The sequence below is a fragment of the Bombus affinis genome, chromosome 13 (genome assembly GCF_024516045.1).
Source record: "Bombus affinis isolate iyBomAffi1 chromosome 13, iyBomAffi1.2, whole genome shotgun sequence".
NCBI lineage: Eukaryota > Metazoa > Arthropoda > Insecta > Hymenoptera > Apidae > Bombus > Bombus affinis.
In genome coordinates, this window is record NC_066356.1 from 1,031,846 (window position 1) to 1,050,357 (window position 18,512).

At 35.6% G+C, this 18,512-nt stretch overlaps 1 protein-coding gene across 2 annotated transcripts in view; it reads left to right on the plus strand.

Moving 5' to 3' along the window:
• Nucleotides 1-18,331, plus strand: part of LOC126923074 (voltage-dependent calcium channel gamma-7 subunit) — a 39,690-nt gene extending 21,359 nt beyond the window's left edge. The window contains exons 3-9 of one of the 2 annotated variants that reach the window (XM_050736103.1): nucleotides 9,140-9,232; nucleotides 10,154-10,297; nucleotides 11,178-11,266; nucleotides 11,637-11,792; nucleotides 14,566-14,781; nucleotides 15,069-15,244; nucleotides 15,800-18,331. In XM_050736103.1, coding sequence (XP_050592060.1) covers nucleotides 9,140-9,232; nucleotides 10,154-10,297; nucleotides 11,178-11,266; nucleotides 11,637-11,792; nucleotides 14,566-14,781; nucleotides 15,069-15,233 — 863 coding nt within the window. In that variant the 3' untranslated portion in view covers nucleotides 15,234-15,244; nucleotides 15,800-18,331. Of the gene's footprint in view, nucleotides 1-9,139; nucleotides 9,233-10,153; nucleotides 10,298-11,177; nucleotides 11,267-11,636; nucleotides 11,797-14,565; nucleotides 14,782-15,068; nucleotides 15,245-15,799 lie in introns of those variants that run through there. The other variant, XM_050736104.1, reaches the window with a different exon arrangement.
• The last annotated feature ends 181 nt before the right edge of the window (nucleotides 18,332-18,512 follow it).

An 18,512-nucleotide genomic window follows, 5' to 3' on the forward strand; every position in this document is an offset into this window, starting at 1 on the left:
AGCGAAAAAATTTCCAAGGAACAGCGTTATACGTTTCGCAGAAAATACCATTGAAACTATGAAAAGATACCTTATATTATAATTTCACAAAGAAAATGGTTCAAAAATTAATTATATAGTAACTTAAGAGAAATGAATCGTCTACGATAAAATTGGGGAGTTCCAAAGAAACTTAATTTTCTTCGTTGAAATAAAAATAAAATAAAATGACCACTGTATTGCACATTGGACTATGTTGGTTAGTATTCAATTCTAAGTTCTCAGGAGAAACTAATTTCCCTCGAACAATGCGAATTAGCTAGCTTCTTCGGAAGAAAATTGAATCACTCCTGTAACACGAAGACCTACAGTTTCTTTTAACCCGTATTTCTACAAAACTTGTTAACCTCTGTGAAAGGATTTTCTACTTAAGAAGTGATAATATCTTCTTTTCAAGATATGCTATGCTATGATTAAAGAATCTACAAACGAGAGAATGGAATACATTATCTAATCTCATTTTAATCGATTGTCTGGAATATTTTTAAAATTGATACATTTAAATATGTTAATTAAAATACAAAGGCGTGAAGCATCGAAGTAATTAACAGAATGTATAGCTGTTTAATCTTCAAACGTCCGCACGTGCTTGACGTGAGAACTAACTTCTAGATTCTGTCCCTCTTGGGTATCACGTATTCCTAACTTTTCTACCTGTCGACAAACATTCAGTGTCCTGTGGGCTTTCTCGACGTTTCTCTGCGTGACTGTTCACCATGCACGCTTACAATAATAAAATACAAATTCAATATTATTGGCGACAGCAGATAGCGATAATACATCGAATTAAACCGTATGAAAGCTAAGATTAAAATAAATAATAATGAAACGAATAAATATGAAATCGAAATTGTGTTAAAATATCACGCATCGTTTGGATGACTTTATCGTGTTTTAATCACATTATATCGTAAACTAAATTAAAAGTTTCAAAATATAGCCAAGCGAATGTACAAAGATAATAAAATGAAAACGAATTTTCGATATCATCTGCTAGAGATAGGTATCTAATTCAAATGAATACGAGTTTCCGTTTTGTCATAACACCATCAGTTTATTTTTCATTTTTCGTTCACATTCAGTTTATTTTTCAATGGACACAATAGTGTCAACATTAACAAATTTCCAGAACGATAAATGTCGCAGTACCAAACGTTTCTGTCCGAATATTTTCTTTTTTAATGGAATTATTTTACCATAAATTCTTCTATAGTACAATTAAACTAAAATAATTTATAATTTTAAAAGATAAATAAAGCTATTAATTTTAGTTTAAAATATTTTCGAAACTATTTTAATCAACTCTCATCCATACTCGTAAAGGAACGTGGACGTTCTACGAATAAATTCCACGACTAACTTGTGCACTTAAAAAGTAGATTTTTCATTTCGACGATTCGAGATATCGCCCTCAATTTCACAGTTTCAACTGTTTTGCATAGCCGTTTGTGAACTTTTCTTGAATACTTAACCAACAGGACTTACGAGATCCCTCGAGTAACGTTATAGCTAGAGTTTAGTGCGTTCTATTCTTAAGGCTGGATAGTACCATCTGTTTCTACTGGCATTTGTCTGTCGCGGTCCTCTCTCTGCTTTACAAGTATTCATGAAATTTTTATTTTAATTATCTATTTGATATTCATGGTATCGTATTCATTGCGAAGTGATATTAAAGTTAAAAATATGTTCATAAAGTCAAGAAATACACGGAAAAGATTAATACAAATAATTAGAACGTTCATTTCGCCAACAGTAAACAAATCCCAGGATTTTATGTATTTTTCTAGCACTTTTAATTTCACGGCTACACAACACGTAGTATCATATCTTATGCATGAAAATTATAAATCGTTTCATCCTCTGTTAACTTTCATACGTACGACACTGCTGGCGAGCTACATGCAGGTCCAGCCTTAGCTGCATTGCTAGACACGTAGGTCTACGTGCTTCAACCTTTGAATATTAATGTCTAAACGGAGCCGAGATACCGCTGAAATATTCCTCCACTATAACTTGCAGTGTTCTGTCAATGTACCAACTTTATCCATTATTGTCCCACCGTTAATTGATTATGACGTGGTCCAATCTGTGTTATTACCATCCTATTATTATCATAATGTGGCAAGGAAAAAACGATTTCTATGCATAATGTCTTAATAATCTCGTTAACCATAGTTAAATATGAGACGAACGCAATAGGTTGAAAGTATTCAGAGATACCTTTGGCGGCTGATTGCATGCTTTTCAAGATATTTCTGTTCTCAAAAGGAAAAGATTTCCCTCGGCCGAGGAAAACAACGGAATGGCATTTAACTCATAATACTTGAAAAGCATTTTACTTTTACCATTCCACTTTGTTATCTCACAACAGAATTTAGATATACATGTACATACTCTACGTATACTCCACACGCGGCACAGTGAAACGCCATTCCTTATGTTCCTTGATAAGAACAATTTATTTTAATTTTACTGCTCCATGGCTATACATTTCCGTATCGTGATCTGATATTGCATCCTGTTGCTCTATACGATTGCCATAGCTTTAAATAATCAACTTAACAATTACATACATCCAATTAAAGTAAACGGATGAATCAATATGTATCCAAAATAAAGCTACGATCTTTTCTCAGATTCTATCACGCGAATATCCTTCAACGTCTTTAATACAAATATAATATAAACGTTCAAATAATTTCGCGAGTCTTATTCCACCTATTAACGAATTTCATAAATACATCCCGAACAATTACCACTCCACTCTTCGTATATTAATAACCGAGACACAAACAGAGAATTCCTCTTTAATTTCTTCTTCCATTTATCCAACGCAAAAACTCATCAAGCTATATCAATACAGAGTAATAATCTCCACGAAACAAAGGTGAATCATCGTTGATTTCCAGTATAAACGCTTCTTATCCTGTTCTTTATCCATTCGCCAGACACCGCTGAGATTTCAGTGAGTAAAGGGGCGAGGGCAGAAAGCATTTAACTGGTAATATTCGCGAAGCGTTCTGTGATTCCGGTCCAGGCTCTCTCGATAGGAATGACGGCATGGAATGGGAGAGGATCTGAAGGAGACGAGTACAGTGGGTCGGAAATGACTCGTTACCGAGGGCACCGGAAACCGCTCTCCTTTTGCTGCCGCCATCACTCGGCCTCCAAGCAGTTCCACGCCTACCAGGAGCGATGCCCCCTGGCTATGCCAGCGGATAAAGAAAAAAGAGCAAGAAAAAGCAAGAACGAGAAGGAAAAGAAATAGAAGAGCCGACGGTGGAGAGCTTCGTCCTCATCCAACTACCGGATAACTTCTTATCTCGGTCGAAGAAACTCGAATTTTGTAGATTGAGGCAAAGACGAAGAGATCGAGAAAGAATATTGCGTATAAAACATAGCCGATTTAGCCAGAAACGATGGTCACTTGTTTCTCTTTTTCGATTTAGGCTACTGATTCGCAGACGTTCTCCTTTCTTATGCTAGTCTGTATTCTTCCAAAGATTATTCGTTTTATGATAATTACATTTTGCGATATATCGTTCGTAACCATTTCGTTTTTCAAAGAATGAAGGTTATTCAAAGGTTTTAACTGGTTACGCAAGTATCCACGGTGAGAAATTAATGTGGCTTTAATGCTTTCATGCGAAGCTTAATACCACTATAGAACCGTGCTTTTCTTCGGAAGCCCGTAGGAAGGATTTATGATGCATCTCACCCCGTTAATTCTGTTAATCTTAGAATCTTCGTTGCGCTTCAGTACACAATTTTGCAACTTGTTGCGAAAGTCAGCCAAGCCTTTTTGTTTGCCAGTACTTAACAGAGTTGCCAGCGCGTTTATCATTATTTCCTGTGGAAACTATCAAACTTGCGACTCTTGATATTAAAATTCTTTTTATATATTTAACATCGAATCGTTCGAGTATCTAGCGGTTTTTAATATCAACGTACCAGTAATACAAGTAACTCGTATGTATTCCATGATATCATATATGTATTTCACAGATACCATGATCCACTTCTTTAATTCTCCGGTCCTCTGATATTATTTGTGCATAAAAAAGGTAACTGGCGAGATGTGAAAGAGAATTTTTTCACAGAGGCAACGAGACATAAACGTATCAGTATCGTGTGACATTAAATTCACCGAAGACAAATTTGATATTGTTATCCAATAGGAGCACGCATATGCGCGGTCGCTACGTTAAAACTCGGTTTCTGTAACAAATGCTTCTGGGTATTTAATAGAGTAATCGTGCCAGGGTAGTGTCTTCGTAACATGTCCAGGTAACCAGACCCGTTTGTTCCAATTAGCCACGCTGATGTTAAATAATGTCACGCCGCGCCGGGGAAACCGGTCGCACAACGTGCCGGCTACTCCCACTGCAGTTGTACTGGATGATCCCTATTTCGTTGTAAACTTCATCTCCAGTTCGTGGTCTCGCGTGGCGCACTACGAATCCCCGCTTCTTCTTTAAATGGCCATCAGAAAATCGAAACATTATTAGACTAGAACACGAAAATACATATCTGCCACGTATTCCTTTTTCTCGGAAATTTCAACGGCTTGAGAAATGAAAGTCCGTTTTAATTAAAGTGCTTATGACATGCTTTTCAATTAGACCCGTAGATTGAAAAAGTTTCTTTCTGGGACTTTTGCACATCAATTCGTTCTCCGCTTGACCGAGATTTGATAATTTTCGTGCTACATAATACGGAAAACAGAAGATAAAGTCACTGTTTAGATTGAAGTTGCTTAAGTTCAAGCGACTCGGAGTTGTTGGAATAATTTCTATAATTTTCTAAAATAATGTTTCTAATTTCTCTAAACACGAAAATGTTGAAAGCAACGTGAAACATTCTATTAATTATGCTCTTATTTTGAATTCTCTGCAGACGAGTGTGATGTACAGCATGTAATATCGTAACGAGTTACATTTATGAGAATGACACACAGAAAATTTAAACTAAGCGAATTATATTTTCATCGTGAGTAAATTTAATTAAAGAAACAAGAATTTTAAATGAAGCCGTGATAAACAAAATCATGTATAATCTGTCTATCTGTCTGTCTGTCTGTCTGTCTGTCTCTCTCTCTCTCTCTCTCTCTCTCTCTCTCATTCTCTCTCCTTTTGAGTTTAACTTGCAAACTTACATACCATAATAGTGCACAACCATAATTATTTGACAAACTTGGAAACATTCCTCCATTTTTAACCAAAAAATAATACTGTCCCTATGTGCAGTATTCTCTATACTAATAATTAATATGTCCAAAATTTGATTACAATATGCGAATTTCTAAAATAGATGGCCGCATTAGCCTGCCAGCGGAAATTAGACAATATGGAGCCCAGCAGAAATTGCCGAGTTGAAAAAATGAAATTCTCCGACGAACAACTTTAATTCTTCATTAGCGAAACTTCTTATTATATTCGAAATATATTCCCAAAATGACCGCCTTAAATCATAAAATACTACGTATCTGCATATGCTTTACAAACTTTCTAACCAAAACTTTCGCGAATTTTCCAGTGTCAGAGGCAAGCAAAGGTTTGAACACGTAAAACCTCTTCCAGATCCTGACGCTTTAAAATCACTCTTGCGCCCTACGACAAACATATTTCAACAACTTCCACAAATATACAGATGGATGTAAGAGCCCGCTTGGCACAAATACTACTTGTCACCAAAAACCAAAATACATAATAATACTATTACGACCAAGTTACAGCAATCTCGATCACCGAAATGGTTTCATAAGAATCCGATCGAAATTATGCAATCCCCTACCATTTGAGGGTACAATACGGCTCACTGAAAATATGTGAAACGGCAATCCCGTGAACGAGGCTCTATCATTCCTCGCGGAAGCGCGGCTCTCGAAGAAAAACGAAATTGCCAAAATGAGAAGTTGGCAAAGGGGCGCGTGTTTCCAATTCTCCCATGTTACGCTTAAGCGGCGACCGCAGTGCATAGTCGAACCGCGGTGTACGTGGACGTGAGCAAGTTATTATTTCTGTTATACGTATACCTCTGTCAGTGGGCACGCCGGCAGCGAACCTGGAATATCGATTCTCAACTGTCGAAGGTAGGCAATACGGCCGACTTCCGGCACGAGCCGGAAATGACTGTTCCACGCCTGCCAACCCAATTCCCCGTTCTCCGTTTTCCCGTACCCATAGCAGCCACAGCGAGCTGCGTAACTATAAAAGCCCGACGCTTTGCGTTCCCTTGCGAATGATTTCGAGAAACGCTTCGATAGTTGGATGCACCACCTCGGCATTTGTTCCAAAATACCGAATGGTAAGCATGTTTAACGATCGACGCTTGATACGCGCGTGCCTGTAATCGGTAGAAACGCGAATCCCACTTTTTAATGCCCCGTAACGCGTAATAGTTTCGGTTTAATGACAATTACCAAAAGTAAATACGCTGGAAACACGGTCGCGCTTCGCCACCTGTTTCAGCTTAGTTTCGGCATCGAGTAACGGAATGTTCGATGATTTGCATAACGTAATTATTTAGTGCGCGGCTCACCGTTTAATTTAGGTACGATGTTACAAACAAGTGATTTATGCTGTTTATCTTTGCGGTAATTATCCAACTTCTTTGCTTTGGTCATTTATTTATATACATTTTTCGTTTTGTTTTGGAAAATGTTATTAGGAATATTAAAAAATATTCTTTACGCAAACGTTTTGTATCGTTTGGAACTGTACGTATCGATTTGTCGATTGTATTAATTTTAAAACATGTGGGGAACGTTGTCGGTACGAAACGAATCGATAGATTGATTCGTAAAGATTTTCAAATTGAGATGAATTACTATTATCGTACTTGTTTGTGTAAAGTAGAGCTGTTTAGATGGAAGTAATGATCGATTCATGGGCTAAATGTTCGTAAAACGTATTTGTTGGAAAAGCGCGCAAAAACTAAAGTAGCTTTGTTAGTGGAGCGGAATTACAAACGAGCATTTCAACTTCAGAACGTTATAAAAGCATACATTTGTTGTTTTCGTGAATTTAACGATGCGAAATAGCGTTTCTTTGATTCATATTTGAAAGGCAGTTTTATAAATCTCTGCCACAGTACCGTAGCCATACATCATACGCATATAGCGTACGACAATCTTTCAATCGTGACAAGATCTACTTCGCAGAACTTTGATTGTGGGTATTCTTTTCGTACGCTCTGTAAAAATGTTGCCCGACAATGTTTCCGCTTTACCGTTTCCATATTTTAACCGACAACTAAAATATTTAATAGGCCAAGTATATATTAGTCCTTTCTTCTTACCTTTCGATTTCACAACATGAATGTGGACACTGATTTTTGATGGACGTTTCACGAGGATCCGATTTCGCACCCGTTTCTAGACTTTACATCAAATACATGAACCGTAAATAACGATTGGATGAACATGGAGGGATTTACGAAAAATTTACTGACTGACAATTGACCGAATTTCACAAATGTTTGGATGTTAAAATTAATCCGTTTTGAATGACAAGTTTTTAAACGCCAAATAAAATATTAAAACTAGCTAATTGCTAGAGAAATACATTGACCCGCTTTGTCTAAATATACATTTTACTGCTTTATCTGAGAGAAAAGGTCTTTCATCCTTATACTATACGTCCCACTTATTAAAAAGAAAACTCGTTGCATGGCATACATCTTGAAACGAACGCATCCGGAAACATCCCTCGATCATCTGCAGATGATATTAAAATAGAGACATATCTCGCGTTCTATTTACGTGAAGCTATTGCAAGCCTGTCATTGCAATAAGATTTGCCACAGAGAGATATCGATCGCGATAAATCAAATCGTATAAAACAGAACCATTGCGTTGTGACGAACGACTGGTCTAATAACGCGACATCGAAGTAAAGAGTGCGAAACTCACAAGTCACGGGTTATCGCTCTTTGCCATACGGTTCGTTTCAATTAAATCTAAAATTGTGAGGAAAACGTGAAAGATAGTACGACGACGAGAAGAAAGATGATTTACTAGTCCAAGTCTTATAAATTACATTCATGCGCTGCTTCCCGTTTTCTCTTTGAATTTAACTCGTCTAACTTTTCCCTCGCGACGCCCTTTGAACATTTCCATTTTTACGTAGTCAAATGATCAAAAGATAATTATGCTTTTAGTTCTCTTATTACTGCCTCCTTTTCAATCCACAGATCAATACTAGACCAGCGAATACATCGTTACACGCAAAAATTTTAATTTAAAAGACGAAAATTAAGATTCGATAAATCAAATCATCGAGTTTTCCCTCCGAGAAGTTAAATTTCTATTTGACACCATCGTCTTTAAATCTGATTCAATGATGAAATAATAATATTTGGCCAATACAGCAGTAGAGAAGATGATTTAATATCACAGTCCACATCGAATTACGATATTTCTGCAATTGAATTTAGTTGCTTTATATTATGACGGAAATAATACCTCGTTTAACGAAAGTATTAATGAACGTCTATCCAGAAAAATCACTTTTCCCTCCCGAAGACTTCCACGATTCTGATTGCGCGGTCCAAGTATTATTTTATTATCGCTTCTTAAGTTATCAAAAATAAATAAAATTCGAAGGAAATTATTGAAAAAAAAGAAAAGAAGAAGTAACCCATACAGAGAAGAATGAATGGTCGGGTAATACTAGTAAATGTAAATCGTACGAGTCGTGTGACAGAATAGCAAGTTTGTCGGAAATTGAAAACAACCATGTATAATTGCTCCGAGGTTTCAACGACGAGGAAGCGTCTAATTCGCGCATTTTCTACACAACGTGCCAGGTAATAAAGAGAAAAAACGGAAAGCTACAATGCGATGTAACGTTATCAACGACCACCTGTGTTCTGGCGACAATGAAATATAAAACACGAGAGCCATAAAGCTAGAAACCGGAGAAACGAAACACTCGTTGCGCATCGCCGGTGGAACTTCCAACTAAACGCGTAACTAAAAAGCAGGCGACGAATTTATTTTGGTACTTTTTCGATATGGTGAAAATAGGCTACAGAAGCTTGCGCGTATCACAGATGCGAATCGAGGCCAGGATACGAATCACTTTCTTTTGTTTTCTAGGCTCCCGCATGGAATACGAATGCTCGAGCATCGACTATTTTCCAAACGAGGAATACAGCCCAGATCCCAGCGATTCAACGATGGCAATACCATGTGAGTATCAATGAGACACGGATCGAGTATATGGGACGTGTGCCTTTGAAGGGGGTTGATTAGGTGTCCTCTGTCCGGCACTGAACTCGAGTGTGACACGCTCCGTAAAATATTCGGCGGGAAAATGCTTTCAGCCGGGAGGATGTTCCATCCATGATAAACTGGATCCGACAATTTGTCCATCCCGATTTTCACCCGTCCTTCGGAACCTCGTTCTTCTTCTTCCATCATTCGCTGAACCGTGAGAAAGAACAATACGAAATTTTAGAACATCCTTCCTTTTTTTTAACGTTTATTCATACATCAATCATTTTTTACGGGGTTTTTCACTGTAATTGAAATAATTTTTATTATTTTATCGTTATAAAGCGCTGGTGATTGTTGGTATTTTATGCATAGAATTTATGATTTTTACGAGGATTGTATTACAAACATTCGTTGTTACGCTTTTAATGTGAAAATTTTGAAAATAACGACGAATTGCGTGGATGTGATAGGATTTATTCAAAGTAAGTTTAGAGTGTTTGAAACAGTAGTGTAAGAACATACATTTAGTTTCGTATTCGACTAAGTTATATTTTCTTTCCCTGACAGGAATGCTTTTATAACTTCGAAATACGTATTAAGTTTTGTATGGTGAAATATGGCAGTGAAAAATAAAAGGGAAAAGTAGCGAGAGAAAATAACAGCGAGCTGAATCACGCCATGATTCTCAGACTAATTATTTCTACTGTAATAAGTTTCAATTTTATTCTGAAATCCTTTATTCGTTGAACAAAGCGAAATATATTCCTACAAATCTCATCGGTATCCTCGTATCTACGCGTGATGATCAAAGGATAGTTGAATGGAGGGAAGAAAAATTTCGGCAAGAAACTTTTCCCATTCGTCGAGCCCGTCATACTCATATTTTTTACCTAGATGCAGTTACCAAGTCGGCAATGTTCTTCTTCGCTGCAACATCGCTGCTGGTGGTAGCCGAAGTTTGTTACTTCACGGCTCACGTTACTCACCCGAGACACAGACTTTGCGTCTTTGTCGCCGGCGTAGTCTTCATAGTTTCCGGTGAGTAATAAAGTACACCAAGCTTATATTGCACCTAATACTTCGCGCACACTAACTTTCTGAAAAAGGGTTATGAATACAGAAAGCAGAAAAACAAGCGGTAACTTGTTGGTTCGTATAACGTTCAAAATAAAAAAATACACAGTGTATCTTGTAGAAAAACGAACCAATCGAAAGATGGTAACTATTGTATGAAATTAAACTTCGTTTTATTATATTATAATAGAACTATCAATTTTTAAGATAAAAAAAAGAGAGATCGTAAAATAAATTTTAATGAATTTCGTAGATCTAGTATTACCCTTTTGTTCATTTAAATAGCATCGTTATAATATTTTATTCGAGTTAGAAGAAATTTCGAAACTATTGTTTAAAAAAAGATCTTGCAGAAAATGGATAAAAAACCTAAAAAATTATTGAACTACCAAAGGATTAGAGCATGAAGAAAGCGTCTTTCTGGAGCAATTCCGCTTTGAAAAACGCGCACTGCGTTGTAGAATCGTTTTGCCGAGTGCAAATACAGAAAATTCCATCTCGCTTTTCAAATATTACGCGTTCGATATACACAGGCTCACCAAAGTATTCGAACAGTTGTAGATAGCTTTTTTGAATATATCACGTGTGTTATACGAGACATTTTGAAATTTCATTAGCACCGTTACAAGATTCGGCTATATTACACCGTTCTCGAAGATGAGTTTATATAAGCATCAGTAGGTTAAATCTACATGCAATGTCCACCTTCGTAAATGTACCACGCACGAAGATGGATTAAAGTTTAAATAATCGCGTTACCTAAATTGTTCAGAGCCCGTGAAATTGTCGCCAGAACTGCTGCAGAGAGATAACGTTCAAGTTATTAAATCGGTTTCCCTTTCAGGTTTGTTAATGCTGGTAGGAATGGTGATGTACATATCTGTGTTCAAAGCTGAAGTTGGTAGCAAACTTAGACCAAGGTCGTCGTTTCAGGTCAGTCAAATATCCAAAACTCGTTTGATGTTCACATCCTCAAATAAAGAAAAAAGAAAAGGAAAGGCCATATTATTTTCAATCGATATTAATCTCAATATATTTAATCTCAAGTTTCAGTCGGCTGGAAATTGTTTACATTTTACAAATTTCCGAAAAAATAAAAGTTTATGTTTCATTTGAAACGTAAAAATCTCGAATAAAAATTTCCAATAGAGGAATTTTAGTTGAAATCATAGCCTAACCGTGGAATATCATACGGAACGATGAAATTCTCGATCTCATATTTCCTTCGGTGCCATTAGATTACTTCTTATCTGTATCATTGCCCGTGTGAATGAATATCTTGGACGCAATCTTGCGATTTCAGGGACCACCCTTCACCTACAGGTACGGATTCTCATTTTTGCTGTACGTGAGTGGCTTCATCACGACCGAGGTCGCTGGCACTTACGCCATTTTCTTGTATATTTCTTGGCACCAGAAAGAACTGCTACGGAGAGATTCCAGGCGAAAAAATTACGGGGTTGGTAGTATTAGCTTCGTTTCTACGACTTCGTAAGATCGGATGTGCTCGCGTTCGGAAACTTGGACCGAATTAACATCCGCTTAAAAGTTTTCGTTATACAAATCGCAGTCGTTAGTCTTCGTTTGGCAGAATATCAAAATATCGAAACTATTTGCTTGGCCCATCAACAACCAAGTGGTGAAATAATACAAGCGTATCGCTTTCCACTCAAATTACAATTTCATTAAAATTTTGCAATTTTAATATAATTCTAATGCACATTCGTCGATTGGACGTGATAAATTTTCTACAAATTCTTGAAAGTCTTTATCACTTATACCGCAAACTTTGCGCCTCTCACTTTGATAACTCGCAATCAACGTGCTCTTTTCTTGGTTCGCGCGTGTGCTCGGAATTCTTGAAACTTTCAAGGTGTATAAGTTATTCTTCTAAAAAATTCAGCTACAATCTCGTGCTTTCAACGATAAAATAAAACTCGCGCAAATAAACTTCCAACCCAGCTGAATACAGATAGTTGAGTCTCCTGAATGCCAACTAAAAATTTGAACGTGAAGCTTATATTTTGAAGCTTATATTTTTTACGGTGAAATTTAAATATTTTCCAAACGTAATTAATAACTGTTTAAATATTAACGAATAATCGTAAGGCTGGGTTTTGCTAAAACGTAATTCACAAAAATATATTCTGTCCAAGTTAAATTACTCGTTTAATATCTATACAATAGAGTACGAAATATTCTGTATAAACCCCCATCTGCATGCAATTTAATAAGTGCTCGTGCAAAATTTTACTCAAGAACGTAGCTCGCGTGAATTACACTTCGGGAGTTTAATTTAAATTTAACGAACGTTGTGCTACTTTGAGACAATATTATGAGTACCAACAATGGTACATTAATATGATTACAAAGCGAATAATGTCAAAAGAAAAAAGTAAATAAATTTTCTGAAAAATGTGCGAATATTTCTGCATGCTTTTCACCATTGCACGATTAAATCTTCCATCCTGCTGTCAATTAACCAACTCGGCGCGAATTCAGCGACTTATTTTAACTGAATTACGATCCGGCAGACTAGGAGTTAAATTACATTTAACTAGTAAATAGACACCTGAATGAAAACGAAGCGAAACACGAGGCAGAGGCAAGTGTTAGCTCTCGGCCTCCAAGTACCTGGGATCTCATTCGCGCAATGCTATCGCACTCAGGAAACAAGTGACACTCTTGACTTCGCGTCCCCAGGTAGTTTCCACCGCACAGAGTAAAGATTAAAAGCATTGGTTTTCTTGTATAGTACTGCTTTGAAATTTTCCCTGCGAGGATGCTCAAGATACGTGAAACATACATAAAACTCGCCAAATTGAGTTGAAAATAGAGCAAGATGATAAAAGGCAATAAAGGGTTATAATTAAAGCGATACGATGAAAATAAAAGAAGTTCATATATATACGTTTCAATCATATATCACGTTTCAATCTCAATAAACGTCTGTGTATCAATTTTGTCAAAAATTTCAACATGTTTTTAGTCAAAGAACGGGAATCGAAGTCCGATGAATTTGGTATCTATAGTGCTAAGTATCGCGTCGAATATTAACGCGTGGCGTAAAAAACAATCGGCTAAACACGACACAGTTGTACGAAACATACCTGTTGCAGTATCTGTGAGTCTACTATACTATAGCGGTAACATAAGCAGGCACAGTTAAAGCTTTACAACTAACTTACCTACGACCCGATAGAATGAGATACTCTCGAAAGTCATTTCAGAGATTAGAACGCATACTCGTAGAACTTTATTAAGCCATTTTAATCCAGCTAGAGTTTCCCACTTGCACGTGCTTCGAGATGCAGATATTAAAGGTAAACATACCTCATAAGAGAGGGAAAGAGGGAAGTGTTCTTTAGATTCACCATTGGATTAAAAATATTTTCAATCGATTTATTTTCATCCCTCGTAATAGATCAATTTTTGTAATCGGATAAAAGGAACAGACGCGCGACGAAATAAGTGTCAGGACAAATAATAAAAAAAGGAACGAGCGAAAAGGGAACAAGATAAACGCCGGCAGTGCGTCGAAAAGCAGGAAGAGGAAACACAATAGAGAAAGGAAAAGAACAATTCGCGACCTACAGTGATCCGTGTGGCCTCTGTTAACATCGAGCTGGATTCATCCCCTTTATGTCAGTGGAAATGCAATACTTCCGTGTAGTAAAACCGACACAAGTGGAATAGGTCAGTCATACATCGACCATCAACCTTGTCCCTTCCATATATCTCTACGTATGTTTATACATGTATCTACACCTGTATCATTTTATTTCTCCTTGTAAATTTTTGCAGTTACATTTATTTTACTTCCTCGCTTTCGTCCGTCGTAATTTCTTTGAATAATCGTATCTTCGATATTTTCCGCCTCCAAAAATCAAGCTGCAAGAGATTCTCACGTATTTTCTACAGAAACACAGCGAAAAATATTTGAATCGAAGGGACTGAATATTCTTTCCTAAACTTCGCCCGATACAATTACGCAGATTGGGGTTTAATGTATCTTTTATACGTTTGACCTAATTCCCCGCTGAAGCAATCAACCTTAACGCTTCCGGTATTAAACGAATAACCTTATATACAGAATCGTTCGTATACGCGTTGAACGCAGTTTCCTCCTTATTTAACTCTCGTTTTAACGTGTTTTACTCGAAGATAATAAGAGATAATTGTCATTACGCGGAACAGAGATCCGTTTGTTTGTTCATAACGTCTTTTTTCAGGGCGTGTATCACTTGGACAATCACCACGTGCATCATGCAAATCACGCGACTATAGGCCACAGTGGTTTCCTCTGCGAGAGGCATCAGAAAAGATACTTCTTCGGCAGGGATTCGGTAGATCATGTCGACTTCGACGAGTTCTTACCGCCACCTCCGAATTTGGAATATCACGACCACTTTTCCAGGCAATTCCCTAGGGACCTTACCACACAAACGGTAAAAAAGAAAACGAGAAAATGGAATACAAAAATGTTTAATTAGACGGAATATTTTCATTTTAACGTTAATTTCTTTTTCACGTTTCCTCTACAAAATATAACATTTAAATAAAGTTGAAATAAAAGGCAGACTGAAAATGTAATTGAAAGAAAAATTACGATTAAAATAAAAATATTACGCGTTAACCGTAAATATTACATTTCCCAAACGAATTTCATGCTTCGTAGTTTTGGAATTTCATAAATCTTTAGTACTTTAGAATTCGATAATTTAATTAATCGCAGGTCAGTACAACAGCCGATGTCCTGCAGGAAGAAGAAGAAGAATACAGTCCCAGTGTTCAACACGAATTCGTGACGTTTGATCTTGACGAACCTCTACCTCCCCCACCACCAGTTAGGGGTGGTGAATGGACCTTCGACACATTGAGAAAAACGACTCCCGTCTGATATACCGTCAGGTATATTTTTTCGTCTTTCTTTTTACCTTCTCCTATCATATTTGTCATTCTATTTCTCTTTTATCAAGCATTTAATTATATCGTCATATCAGTTTCCGCAACTCGTATCGAGTAACATGCCCATGATTCATAAAATTCCTCATACAAAAAGTCATGTAACGTTTAGTTAAATTGGCAATTAGTATTTTATACTACATTCGAAACATTTGATTCAAGGAAATGTAATTGACTGTATCTTAAATTTATTTTGGAACTTAAGGTATAATTTTGTTTCCAATTATGAAGTTTCTATAGGACTAAATTTATTTGAAATTTGTTTCAAATATATACATGCACGTTAAAATTGCTATTTAAAATCGATGTAAAATTTTTTGATATTCGAAGACCGCCTAGAGAGGAGACAGAGGAAAAAGGATTATCTTACGTTAAGAGAAAGGGTAGAAACTTTACAACAGAATATATAACGCAAAATTCATCGCAGATAAAATCACGAATACGGTCCGAAATGAAAGTAGTCGTGTCGTGAAATCAAACGAACGGTTTATGATTTTGCAGATACGCGAGACTAGTGCAAAGCGTTGAAAGCGACGAGGAGGACGAAGCGGAAACCGAGGAAGACCACGACATAGCTGGCGATTAAACAAATCGACTCGCTTTTTAATGAGATACCTGATACCTTACAACTGAAGATCGGATAGCTTTCATCGTTCAAACTCCAGCAGAAAGCCACACAAAAGCAGACACTGAAGCAACGAGACTTGGGGGTCGATGGATTATCGAATTTCGAAATTAATAACTCGCCGAACTCCTGTTTTACACAGCGTAACTCTGTAGCTCAAGATCGTGATCAGGGGAAAAAGTGAAGGGGGGAAAAACATGAAGTACATAATCCACGAGTAAGGATCAAGTGAAGCAGTAACTATTAATTAACATGTTCGATTTCTCAATTTATTTTATTGTGTATTTTTCTATTCCATATCTTTTTTTTTCTCTCTCTCCCTCTCTATTGAGAAGAACGCGAAGAACACTTAAAGATGATAAATGGTGACTCGGTGAACGTAAAACTTAAACTATGGACTAAGATTGAAGAAAATGAATCGAGAACAAAATCTCGATAGTTCTTTTAATAATTTTAATCAGCTAAAACGACTGCCAGCCTCGATCTTCCATTATTAATCGCATATGAGATGAATATGATAGCTTTGTTGAAACGAACCGTCCCATCGTCGTTGAAAGAAAAAGAAAAATTCCAGAATACGGGAAAGAGCTTAATAATTATTAATTTAATGATCGTTAAATTTCTATTCGTATGGAAGTCGTTGATGATAATATGTTTATGTGATGTGTAGAATTTTTAGCAGGTAAATATTACATAGAAATATTGTGTAATACTCTCGAATTCGTAAAAAAGAAACATTCACCGTTTTATATTCTGACTGTTAATGGGATTGTCATTTTCTAGTTGTTAGGATTGTTTGTATTCCTTCCTCAGATAGAATTTTTATGGAAAGGAATTAAGCGAAAGTTTCCTAAAAGACTGTTACATACATCTACTGTAATTGAAAGCAATCGAAACTGTAAATCGATTAAATCTATAGTTACATAAGCATTAGTGTGTTTACAGTAATCGAATATCCAAGGTTTTACTTTTAATACTGTGGGGACCAAAAAGAACTGTTGTTTTTCCCAATTATAATCATTTTCTTATTCTGTTTTTAATACAATTAAACGATTCTTACGAATTACTTAAACTTAAAATTTCAAACTGGAAAACAAGGTCTTCGTGGTGTTAAAATTAAAATGAATATAAAGTCATACCAAAGACTGCAATGCCAATGAAAATATTAATCGATTAAATCGAGAAGAGGAATTATTGGAAATGAATTATATGATAGATTATACTCGTGAAGGAATTTTCCCAGATGGAAAACAAGGAATTGCAATCATGAATTTCAGAAATTGATACAGACAACGACGGTGATTCATTGTTTGTATCACAAACTTGTTAAAAAGCCCATCTAACTAAGGAAAATGTGCTGTACAGAACATATAATATTGTTACAACATTAGTATGTCTGAGAATTTTTAACACAATTAAATAGTTAATAAGTTTTTATACAGTAGTCAATTTTCCACCAGAATTTGTATGCAGACTCATCGATTAAACAAAGATGAAAGTTATTAAGATTACCTATTAATAATTAGTCAATCAAAACAGATAAAACAACAAATTTAATTAAAGATCTGATGAAATGATACACATAAATCTTAAACTATATGACCTTTTTCTAATTTTGTGTTCATCACCTTGAATATCATTGTAAAACATTGGTAAATAACTTCTTTAGCAATAACCATAATTTATGAACCACTTTCATAATTTATGAAAATTTTCCTGTTCCTAAATTTTTAAGTTAGTTTTTATACATGTACAGCTTTCCAGTCGCATAAAAATACACATCTTATAGACTGCTCATATAAACATGAAACAAAACTTTTTCATATAACATACCCAACTTAAACATACAGAAGTAATTCATCAGCAAATTTAATTGGTGAGTAAGATTCTGTAAAAAAGATATTAACCTATAATTTTTTATAACACCAATAAAATAATATGTTCCTTTTATGTGACTGGTACACACGCTAATACCGTTACTATATAACTTCAATAATTTTCTTTAATTCTACACAAACTACTTGTAAATAAGCCCAGATACTTGCAATGCAATATATGATATAAAATGCATTGCAAATGAAAGTTCATTTTGTATTGTACATTTGTAATGCTCAGAATCAAACCATTATATATCAGTCTCTAAAGGACTTTTTGGTAGTTTTTAAGTAAAATAAACCAAAAGTGGGCAACTGTCATCTGATAAATTAAGAAAAGAAGCGATTGATCTTATTATATATGACATTTGCCCTGAAAAGAAAGAGAAGAAAACTTTTTCTTGAAACGTTGCCATTGTTTATAGAATAATCCATGTTCACTAGCATGTAATAGAAGTTTATTGTTTATGTATTCAATTATGATAAGCTTGTCCAAACTTTACAATTTGTACAATAAAGTTTCTTCAAATTTAATATTCAACTAAACGCATATCCCATAACATACAAATCATTTAGGTTAATTAATAACAATTTGATGTAATTTTCAAGTAAGATTTGAAATATAACTTGTTAAATTATAACATACAAAAAGTATCATTCCATAAAGATTTCAATTTGACTTAACAAAAAATAAATTTATATTAATTTCAAGAAA